The 12597-nt window shown below is 33.0% G+C and overlaps 2 protein-coding genes across 2 annotated transcripts; one reads left to right on the top strand and one right to left on the bottom strand.

Moving 5' to 3' along the window:
* Positions 1–253: 253 nt before the first annotated feature.
* LOC139849191 (uncharacterized) lies at positions 254–2410 on the bottom strand. The gene is made up of 8 exons (XM_071838853.1): positions 2236–2410; positions 2071–2151; positions 1788–1984; positions 1610–1669; positions 1294–1389; positions 682–996; positions 354–596; positions 254–271 (listed from the first exon to the last, which is right to left on the bottom strand). Exons 1-8 carry the CDS (start codon positions 2408–2410, stop codon positions 254–256), a joined length of 1185 nt encoding a protein of 394 aa, XP_071694954.1.
* A 4814-nt stretch (positions 2411–7224) lies between these two features.
* On the top strand, positions 7225–9941 carry LOC139849192 (uncharacterized). The gene is made up of 7 exons (XM_071838854.1): positions 7225–7511; positions 7667–7796; positions 7956–8066; positions 8520–8752; positions 8913–9218; positions 9303–9402; positions 9561–9941. The coding sequence occupies exons 1-7, from the start codon at positions 7225–7227 to the stop codon at positions 9939–9941; spliced, it is 1548 nt and encodes a 515-aa protein (XP_071694955.1).
* Positions 9942–12597: the final 2656 nt, after the last annotated feature.

The raw sequence follows: 12597 nt of genomic DNA on the forward strand, positions 1-12597 counted from the left end.
TATATTTAATACATTTATACATATTTATATATGGATTTATTATATTTATATTTATGCTTTCTTTAACCAACATGGACATGAAATTAATAATTTCCATTAATAAAATTCAAACCAGATAACATAATATTGTTGCAAACTTAACCAAAGGATAAATAAGTAACACACTAAAAAAACATCCAACAGAAAAGTAACTGAACATTTAAAAAAAAAGCAGCAACGTCATCAAGCAGTAGTCCCTGCCTATCATGCGAGCTTAATCAAGTGGCACAACCTACAAACAAATAATTAATGTATAAGCATAAGCATTCAAAGTTATTAAACCGAATTACATCAACAATTTAACAATGGCATACCGAGAGTAAAGAAGTTGGCCACGCAATAGCCACATCGGTAGCCACTATCATTGTAGTAAAAAGTTCAAATGGTCTTATCACCTTTTCATCACCTTTTATTACGACTTGAACATGTACTTCACCCCAGCATGGACCAATCTTTATTCCTCCAACCACTGTTAGTGGGTCAAAACTACGAAGCCTGCCTTTTGTGACAATTAGGGTTGGATTATTAATGCTCTTTAAGTGGACTTCTTTGCCAACCTATTTTTTATTTTCCAACTACTAATTATTCAACTATAAATATTTTAATGTACTGAATAACAATAGTAACTAAATAGAAAAATACCTGTAGTGGTGTATTGGTAATTATGCCATTATTTGTTGATGCATGAGGATTAACAACGGTATTATCTGTCATAACGTTCTTTTGTTTTTCATGTTGTTTATACTCTTGGAGTTCTGCTTTCAACTTGACGTTCTCTTTGCATAAAGCCTCACGACTCCTGACTTCACCCCAAACATCTGATACACGAACACCGAGACCATACATTTCTGCTTGTCCGTGTTTAGCTGTACCCCTAACTTGTGCATAGATATCATCTGGTCCAGGCTCATCGAGTGAACCTTCTGGTAATTCCTTGGAAAGTTCTTTCATTTGTTCCTGTAAATAGAAAAATGAACATTAAAATCCCCATAGTAAACCATGCGTATAGAGGCCATAAAATAATGATTACATTTTAGCAAACATAGTTAACATTCTGCCAGCACATTCAGTTTTGTAATTATGTCGTTTTATAGCTTCAGAATTATTTGTAATTTCAGATTTCTCGAAAGACCGCTAAAAAATGCCCACTCTACTCGGATCTCTTCCCAATTGTATCTGTTGTAACAAAAAGAAAATGAGTAACAACAATAAAAAATAGTACTATAATAACATTTTCATTTGTAATAACCTTACCTTTAGTTCCTCACGAATTTGTGCATAACTCTTTTTGCCGATCAATGGGTGCAATGACCTTTTTTGCCGATTACGTTTATTTTTCTCACTCATGACCTAGTTTAGGAAAAGTTAATATTATAATGAGATATACAATAATATAATGTTGTTTTAATATTAAGACAGGATCATACCTTTGATGCATCACCATTCCAAAAGTCAACAAGTCTTTTCCAGTGTTTTTTTTTACTACCTCAGGCCTGGCTCTTAATTGTTTGCGGCGTGATTTACTTGGATCATAGTGAAGCTTCTTAAGTCTATTCCTCTAGCTCTTGACCTTTTTTGCAATAGATTGAAGGATCCACTTATCAGCATCTCCACGAATGTCAAATTTTGTCTACAAATTAAATATATACTGTCAGTTTAGTAAAACATAAAAGATAATCAATGACATCCACTTTTTAAATATAGACCTTTATGATAGCAAGCAAATCCTTCTTTCTTGATTTATGTACTTTATGCCAACGTTTGTAAAGAGGGCATTGCTTCCCACTCCTAGCTAACACACCCATGAAATGGGTAAGCTCACAACTTTTTTTATTAACAGGTTGTCCAAATTCATTTACAACGATAATTTTTCGCTCCAATTCTGTTTGTTCCCATGTCTTTTTCATTTGTGTTGGTCCTCTTGGCACGTAGCGTTTAGTTGTTGCTGAAAGACAGAACGTGAATACTTTTTTATTTGGTGTAATCAAATTTATTAACTATACATAGATAAAACCAAATTCATTAGAATGCCTGATCCACTATAAACATCATTTTGAATTTCTTGTTCTGTTGGGACAAGTTCCTCTTCTTGATCTTCTTGATCTTCTTCCGCTTTTTATCATAAAAGTCATTATCAAAGTTTCAATATAGGATTGACAAAACAAAAGAATGATGTTGCAAATATCAAAAGTTTACCTTGTTCATGATCAGGTTGAGTAAATTCACGGTTTGTGTTCCGCTCCCAATCAATCTCTGTTTCATAATCCAATTCTTTTTCAGAATTAACTTCATGGTCATCTTGGTACACCATCTCTGTATCATGAATATCGATGTCATCATTGATGTCACCATTTCGTTCTTCATTAGTCATCTCGTCTTAATTGAAGAAGGCTATATATAATAGTAAATTAAAACTAGGCTTAATAATCAGTCGATGTCAGAAATAAATTTGTTGAAAAATAAGTCTGCCACAACATAGAATAACGATCAACCCACCATTGGTGACTCTATTTGTCGCTTTCAGCTGTTCTGATGAATCTATTTGCAGTGTTGTACCATCTCTCTACTTGCATTTCTCAGACTGTTATGACATACGAGTTATCGCACCCTTGTACTAGTCATGTGTAACTTTTTCTTTTTAGATTTTGCAACCATTTCATTATGGTTCATAGTCATAGAACTCACACATTTCTTCCTTAAATTAGTCACGCTATTTAGCGACATTGGTTTTATGTAATTTTTAGGCTTTTTCTGCAAGAAGTAACAGTTTGTTAAATAAATATAATGAAATAAAATGTGTTAGAATAATTTCTTTTTACCTTTTCAGACACCTTGGATGTTGTTACATCTGCTTCAACAAAATCATCCTCACCATCAATGTAAAGCAACTCATCAGGCATATAATCATCATCCTCATCTATCAACCTTAGAGTTGATTTATCTTTCGGTTGTTTTTTTCCAGATTTTTTTGTTGGTAAAGAATTAAGAAGATTTGGCAGACCATAGGATTCAAACACTTGTGCATTCTTCTGCATCGTCATAATTCTCTCATTTTCATAAGCATTGACAGGTTCCATTGATCTTTAAACTTGCTTACTTCTACCTGACAGAAGAAAGATAAGTTTAGATGAACATAAGGATGATCAACGTAATCATGGCGATGACATTACAGGTAAAAGACAATAGAAACAAGACAATCATGTTGGAAACCTAAATCTATTTCTAGTAATCATTGCGATGACAGTAAACATTTATTTATCTTATAAAGATTAAAATATACCATACATCAATGTAAACATGATGATGTACCTAAATCTATAAGTATAGTAGAATAAATCTCATAAACTATTACAAATAAATGAGCATATCAATTTCGATCAGTTTCAGTTTCACAATCAAGATAATAGAATAAGTAAACAATATGTTATCACCATAATATGAAACAGAATATTAACTATGATTGTAGTATATGAAACGTATGCAACAACAACATCACAGATTTACAAGGTTAAGATCTAAAGTAATTAACTTTTCGATCAGTTTCAGTTTCATAATCGAGATAATAGAATAAGTAAACAATATGTTATCACCATAGTATGAAAAAGAATATTAACTATGATTGCAGTATATGAAACGTATGCTACAACAACATCACATATTTCCAAGGTCAAGATCCAAATTACCTTTTCTCCGATTGATTTTAAAAACTCATAGACCTTGCTACGAAAAAATATTACGTGTGATACTAGGTCTTCTCCAATAGAATTACAAAAAAGAGTTAACATATTGAACGGTTTATTGCTGGGAAGCATAATGACATTTAAAAGTTTTGGGAAAAAAGGAATGTTGGGAAGTGAATTGGCGATCTAAAAATTTCGGATCAAAAATTCATGCTTCAAAAATTTAGGGTTGTAACTGTTGGCGCTATAGATGTACGTGTTAGAGGCGTGTATATCGGATGATGGGTATATCCCATAATTATAGAGATCATTATACAAATACTATATATATATATATATATATATATATATATATATATATATATATATATATATATATATATATATATATATATATATATATATATATATATATATATATATATATATATATATATATATATATATATATATATATATATATATATTACCTTATATAACCAATATTATTGAGTATTAAATTTATATTGACTTTGTTATTTAATTTAATAGAAAACTTATATTATACATACTATAATGACTAATATAATTGTAATAAGTATTGATACGAATATTTGTTTTGATATAGGTTACCAATAATATTATTTATATTTATTTAACATTTATATTTGTCTAGAATAATAAAATAATAAAATAATAATAATAATAATAATAATAATAATAATAATAATAATAATAATAATACTAATAATAATAATAATAATAATAATAATAATAATAATAATAATAATAATAATAATAATAATAATATATAATATGTATCTTATGATATGAAAGAATTTGTTACATAGATGATTTAATAGAATTATAACTAATATTATACATACGCATTTGTTCCATAGATATTAAATGAATCATATCATAATGGAATGACTAACGAAAAAATTTTGGTATATAAAGGTTTATGCCGGATAAGAGGTTAGGGGTAGAGCTCTATCATTAAAGGAATTGGTTTGAAGGGTCTAGAATAACCAGAATGCAGTCAAATTAGGGGTCAAGTTATGGTAGATGGTTGTTTAACAATATATACGAGTTGTTTAGTGGTGACCTATTTGCAATGTTAACTTAGATAGTATGGATCGATCGCAATGATCTTGTACATTCATTGGAGTTTGGTAAATGACTAAAGTTTCGGGCTACTGGGATTAGGGACACTAGCTAGCTAGTAATACTTTTGTTTGATCCTTCAATACTATGTATGTATGTATATGTATGTATATGTATGTATGTATGCATTTATATATGTATGTATGTATGTATGTATTTATGTATGTATATATATCTATGTATGTATGTATTTATGTATATATGTATATTTATGTATGTATGTATGTTTATATGTATGTAGGTATGTGTGTATGATCTATATGTATGTATGTCTGTATGTATGCATCTATGTATGTATGTATGTACATATGGGTGTATGTGTGTATGTATGTATGTCTGTATGCATACACATACATACATACACACATTATATACACACAAACACACATACATACATATATACACACATACATACAATCTACATATATACATATGAATGTGTACATACACAGATACACAGCGATGTATCTATGTATGTATGTATGTATGTATGTATATATATATGTATATATGTATGTATGTATGTATGTATGTATGAGGATCGATATGGGTCAATCTACCAGCGATCGAGACAGAAGTAATATGAAAATTTTGTAGGGGTGATGGATATGAAATATCGTTGACATGTAGGCAACCGGATTTTTAGTCGTTATGTCCGGTTGTTCTGCTGATTACGAGTTCATCCGATAGTTGAGGTTGCGTTCTTTAAGTTATGAATTTTCTCATGGAGGGGGGTTGATAACTTCATTCAACATTAGGAAGTCTGAGAACTAGTTAGGTTTTCTAATTAGCTCTAAACGAGAGCCAAACGAAGATGAGGGCATTCGTTCATCATTCAGTTCAAAGCGACAACTGGATGGCTATGACAAACGTAAACCATTTCATATTTGGTGAAATCGATATCTTCAATCATATCATATCATATACTTAATAGAAATCAAAAAATAATATTAACCCAATAATTAGAAATTTAAGAAATAATAATATTATTAAATAGTGAATATATGATATTATCATATCATATATTTTATATAAATTAAATAATTTGGTAAAAATTATTATAATTTATTAATATTAATATATACACTAAATATAGTTTATATATTATTATTATATAGTTTATATATTATTATTTATTAGCAATTATTATGATTTCTAAATGATGATATAAACTATATGATATTATCATATCAATTAATACAGTATAGTTTATGTAAATCAAAATTTAAAAAAAAAATTAAAATGTAAGTGTAGGGAATCGAACTGAAGACCTTCTGTTTACATACAATGTTATTTATCAATGAGCTGCAGTTCTTATTTCTGTTTTAACTTTGCAAATTATTAATAATAATAAGTAACTAAGTATCCGTGAATTAATGTAGATAATTTATAAATGAAAATTATTATGGTTTTTAAAACAAATAAAACTACTTGTTATCGTCATTTATTGTATTTTGTTGACCATATCTTCTCTTTCTTTTCTACTTTCTTCTATCGTATCCTCTGCAAACTTCAAGTTTCTTCCAACGTGTTAAACTGACAATTGTATATTGCGACTACATATTGAACAGGTACTTTTCTGTGACTAATTTTGTTAATAATTTCATGTGTTACATCTTACGCGTTCTGATTTCAATATGCATATGATAAGTTCGTTCTTTAATTCAATAATTTTGGTAATAATTGATGAACCCCATCAATATTTGGTTTAATTTTTAAGATGAATTACGTACTTAATATATTTACAATATTTTTATATAAATTAGATGATGATTGCATTGTTTCATCCAGGATGGACACAAATTGGATGTCTAGCCTGAGAAATTCTTCTGCATATAAAAAAGGTCTTGAGTGTGTTAATCTAAAACGGGTTAGACGGTATGATGCTAGAACACATCTACTATGTGACGGTTTTTTTAAAGGCTATACAATTCAAACTCCGATCAGCGAACCATGTGACATTCCTATGGAAGATGTAGAAGATGACATGATAGGATTGGTGTCTGACACCCATCATTGGTTTGATGATAACATACTTGAAACTGAAGATCATATCTTACCAAACAAAAGTGCCAAAAAGTTTTATAAAGGATTGGAGAGTGCAAAGCAAGAACTATACCCCGAATGTAAAAAGTTCTATGTTCTTTCTTTCGTAGTTAGACTATTTCATAGCAAGTGTATTGGCAAATGTAATGACAAGGGTTTCAGCATGATCATTGATACTTTAAGGGAAGCCTTCCAGGAAGCAGCCATACCTAAGTCACTGTATGATCTACGGAAGTTAATAAGAGAAGGTTATGAAAAAATCGATGCATTCCCTAATGATTGTATGTTGTATTAGAAACAAAACAAGGATAAAATGGAGTGTGTCGTATGTCACACGTCACGCTATAAAATAAGTGAAGATGATTCAGATGATGAGGATAACTTAACAGCCAATGATCATAATAAGGTCCCAGCAAAGGTTTTGCATTACTTTCCTCTCGTCCCGCGTTTGCAAAGGTTATATATGTCATCTGAAGCTACTGCCTCCATGAGATGGCACGAAGAGGGTCGCACGAAAGATGGTTTACTGAGACATCTGGCAGATTCACCAGCTTGGCAAACTTTTGATCATAAATATCCTGAATTTGCAAAAGGAATCCCGTAATGTCAGGCTTCGTTTAATGAGTGACGGGTTTAACCCTTTTGTAAATATGAGTAATTCCCATAGTACATGGCCTGTTGTATTGATTCCATATAATCTACTTCTTTGGATGTGCATAAAAATCCCTATTTCATGCTTACTCTACTAGTACCAGGACTCCTCCAAGGAATAATATAGACGTATATTTGGCACCTGTAGTGGATGAGCTAAAGTTGTTATGGGATCATGGAGTAGAGACATGTGATTCATCAACAAACAGTAACTTTCAAATGCGTGCTGGTATGGTATGGACAATAAGTGACTTTTCGGCGTATTCCAACTTATCTGGATTGAGCACTAAAGGTAAACTTGCATGTCCATCCTGCCATAAGCGTACAAAATAGATTCGGTTGAGTCGTAGTAGGAAATTTGTTTTTATGGGACATCATCGATTGTTGTCAAAGAGATATGCGTATCGGAAGGATAAAAATTCGTTTGATGACACGGAAGAGTTGGAGACTAAACCAACTTGCTTGACAGGGTCAGACGTTCTTAATGAGCTAAATGGTATTGATGTATTTAAATTTGGCAAACTAGTCAAGGACAACCCAGTATTATCGTATTATTAGAATAAGAGAAGTATATTCTTCAAATTACCGTACTGGAAAGATAACTTGATACGACATAATCTTGATGTAATGCATATTGAGAAAAATGTATATGATAGTGTCATTGGAACATTAATGAATTTAGATGGAAAGACAAAAGATCATATAAATGGGCGTTATAATTTAGAAGAAATGGGAATTTGAAAGGAACTACATCCGGAAGTTCTAGAAAACAACAAAGTGTATTTGCCACCTGCGTGTTTCTCAATGAATAAAAAAGAAAAAGATAGATTTTGTCAGATGCTTAAAGCAATGAAAGTTCCTGATGGTTATTTAGCTAATACTTCAAGATGCGTTCAACTCAACCCTCCAAAAATTGGTGGCCTTTAAAGTCACGACAATCATATTTTGATGCAACAGTTGCTTCCAATTTGCATACGAAATAGTCTGCCTAAGCATGTCCGCTCTGTTGTGATCAAGTTGTGTCGTTACTATAGACGCTTATGCTGTAAAGTTCTCGATCCAACTAAATTGGTTCAAATGGAAAATGATATTGGAAAAATACTTTGCGATATGGAGAGGATTTTTCCACCATCGTTCTTTGACGTAATGGTTCATATTTCTGTTCACCTTGCTTATGAGGCTAGAATTGAGTGCATTATCATTGGATGTATCCAATTGAGAGGTAGTAAATTACATACTCACACACAATATAACATGTTTTAATATCGGCTGTTTAACAGAAATATTATAGTAAATTGTTTAATTAAGTATGTTCATAGAATTTGATCTTCATAATTGGTTTTTCTTCAGGTATTTAGCCACATTAAAATATTACGTGCGAAACAGGAGTAAACCTGAGGGTTCAATATCAGAAGGATATCTAGCTGATGAATGTTTGGCGTTTTGTTCATTATACTTCGCTGACAATGTCGAGACTATACATAACAAGAAAAGTAGAAACTATGAAGATGGTGGTAAGGAGGATGGTCTACCAATATTTTCTATGCCGGGTCGACCCATTGGTGCTAGAAAAATGTCTTTACTATCTCTAGATCTTTTGACTAGAGCACATTCATATGTGTTGTTCAATTGTAGTGAACTGGAATCCTTTAGAATGTAAGTTTATTTAGTATACATTTTGAGTTCAGAATTTATATTACATTTTGCACTTTGATTGCATCGCCTCAATACACATTGCAGAGAACATCTGAGTATTCTTCATCGTGAAAATAAGAAAGAATGTCAGCATTTGATACAGCGTATGCACTATAATAAATTCGAGAAATGGTTTGGGAAACATGTAAGAATCACTTGGAATTTCATTAATTTTAAGCCATGAATTTATTAAGAAAGCTAGTTCTAAAATTACTCAGTAGCTGGAGATTTATTTAATGTTATTATTTATTCAAAACTGATTTGTAACCAATTATTCATCTTATATTAAATTATTTTGACCAGGTTCGTAAGCTGCATAAACAAGGTGTAGACAGAATATCAGAAGATCTAAGGCATTTGGAAAATGGCCCATCTGAGAATGTGACAACATATAAGGGATATATCGTTAATGGTTATCGTTTTCAAATCAAACAGACAGAGAAGAAAAGGAAAATGCAAAATAGTGGAGTAATGCTCGAGGCAAGAACAAACAGCTTCTCAAGTGTTAGAGATAAAAATCCCATCGTTGGGGCCGTAACATATTACGGGGTATTAAAAGAAATCATTGAGCTACAATATGGTACTGACAAAAAAGTAGTCTTGTTCCGATGTGACTGGATCTCAAACGTTCAAGTCAAAAGGAAGATGAAAACGGGTTTACAATGCTCAATTTTCATCGATTGAAGGAAGATAAAGAGTCGTTGTAAGACCCTAATATTGATTGTACATAGAGTATTAGTGATGTACGTATAGTGGGCAAAGCAGGATATTAAATTAAAACTGATAGACTGTTTTGGGCGTCATGCTCGCCACGCACACTGGTAGGAGCGCGCCGCGCACACCACCTATGACAGAATTCCAGCCTTTTTCTATTTTGAGTTAAATGATGGGCATTTTGGTTATTTCACTTGGGGTCGGTTTGGAGCCTTCAAAGCTGATCCATTGATCATCTTATCCTCATTTCTACACCACAAACACTCTCATCTTCAAACCCTAGAGAGAGAAGAGTTTTAGAGAGAAGAAGCTTCATTTGGAGAAGAAGGAGTTAGATTCTCACCAAAGCTCGGGTTTTAAAGTTGTTCATCTCGTTCACGGCTACGTTGTGGAAGTATTGGTAAGTTCAAACTCCGAATTTCAATGTTTGATTTGATATTCAAGTTAGGGTTTGAGTTTGATTAGTTGATAAACCCTTTTAAATGATGAAGTGGGTTTATGGTGACTAGTTATTGTGGTCACTTGGTGGGTTTTGGGTTGGTTGATGATTTGGTCATGATTAGGACTTGAAATTGGGTTTAATCACTAGGTTTAGTGATTATGGAAGTGTTGGAACCGATTTTAGTGTATTTGAAAGGCTAATTTTTAAATGAGTCAAAATTAGGGTCTATGGGTGATTTTGAGAATGATAAGTGTGTAACACTTATGATTCGGTTAAATTGGCATATTAGGACCGTTGTTACTAGTGTTAGTGATTATTGGTTATTATTGGGCGCGTTTCGTGCTTGGAAGTGCAATTGGTCGAAATTGCACTAAGTGTCGTTTTGAGTTGGTTTGTAAATCCACTCTAAGTGTGTTACTTGTATTGTGATATTGGAATAGGTACATTCCATATGCGAGTTGCGGATTATTCGGTATCATTCATCAAGACGACAAGATGAGTGTTAATATCCTATGTGCATATGTATGTGTAGGACGACAAGGTGAAGTGGTTCTCGGTTATAGAGCTTACTTCACATATAGGTGGATTTGATGCACTTATGTAATTGGTCCAATTGGCACGGTTGTGTGTTTTGGTTGACCACCTTTGGCGAGGTGCACACTTTGTGTGTACGTTATCACATATGCTTGTAATGTGGATTATACAACCCCAATGGCTAAGGGTTGGTATTGAGTTGTGATTGGAGAAGTGGATCACGTGTGGATGTGGATTCACGATGACGCGTGTAGTTCGGTCATTTTATTGAGGTAGTGATCTCGTGTGGTTGCGGATTCACTAAGGCTCATGTAGTTCGGCCAACCTCGATGTTGTTGTGATTTTGAAGATAGTAATCTCGTGTGGATGCGGATTTACTAAGGCTCGTGTAGTTCGGCCAATCTTCATCTTGGTATTTTGGGATTTGACTTTTGGTATTGGGTTAAGGGGTTAACCTTGGGCGTTGTACGCTTTATTGTTATATATCATCGTATTATTTTGATGTAGCTAACCCTCCGGGTGTAGCTTGTTGGTGTTGTTCATAGCATCGTTGGTGAACTTACTTGTTGATTAGTAGCTTGTTATATAGCGGTTGAACGGTATGCTTAGTTTGCCTTATACGTGGATGCTCCGGTATGTGTTAATTGATTATTTGTGTGGCGTGCCCATTTTATGCATATATATGTATGCAGTATATTCTCACTCACTAAGCGTTAGCTTACCCTCTCGTTGTTTACATTTGTTTATAGATTTGCATGGAATCGGTGGCTCGGGTAAGCGTGGGAGCTAGTGGACTCACGTAGTTACTTTAGAAGATCTTGCTTTTGGATTGTTTAGGTTTGGGTAGCGTATTCCCAATCGCCGTGCTCGGTCTTTATTTTGTGTTAAAAATCATGTGGTCATAAACTTGTATTTTGTACGAAAGTCGTAAAATGACCGATGTGGGCCCGGTCTCATAAAACTCATTTTATTATTGGAACGTGTTAGTTTTAACTAATATTAAATATGTAAAAACCGTTTCGTCTAAAAGTGTCAGGAAGTGGGAGATCATTAAACGAAAAATGGAAAATTCGTGAAGAAGCTGAATTGCCTTATGGGCGCAGCGCACAAGGAGGGTTGCACGCCGCGCACCCTATCTGTATAAAAAAATTATTCCGCGTTTTTGGTTGAACAACGGGTTGGTTTGTTACAAGTGGTATCAGAGCATGGTCTAAGGGATTTAGGTGACTTGAGATTGGTGCCTAGACTTAGACTTTTGTGTGTGCTTATTTGTTGCGGGACTTGTAGGTGTACGGGTCGAAATGGGAATTTGGTTAGTGCCTTAGCGTGTAGGTGAACTAACTAGGGTATTGGCTTGTGTTGTGATATTATTCTTGCGTGTGTTTATGTCGCGTAGAATATTTTAGTTGTGTTGTTTATATCATTGTGCGACGCGGTCGTTGTACTAACAAGTTGATACGGCGTGTGTGCGTAATAAGAACTTGCAAACCTTATTACGGGTGCAAATCGTGTCTAACAAGTGATGTACGATGAGTGTTTAGCAAGATGGGGCAGTGTTGTGCGTGTGGTTTTATATGTTCGTGGACTAATCGTTTTGCATTCTTTAGAATGACGATGCAAAACGAGATCGAGACGAATGACGAGGAGTTT

The sequence above is a fragment of the Rutidosis leptorrhynchoides genome, chromosome 5 (assembly GCF_046630445.1).
Source record: "Rutidosis leptorrhynchoides isolate AG116_Rl617_1_P2 chromosome 5, CSIRO_AGI_Rlap_v1, whole genome shotgun sequence".
Classification (NCBI taxonomy): Eukaryota; Viridiplantae; Streptophyta; class Magnoliopsida; order Asterales; family Asteraceae; genus Rutidosis; species Rutidosis leptorrhynchoides.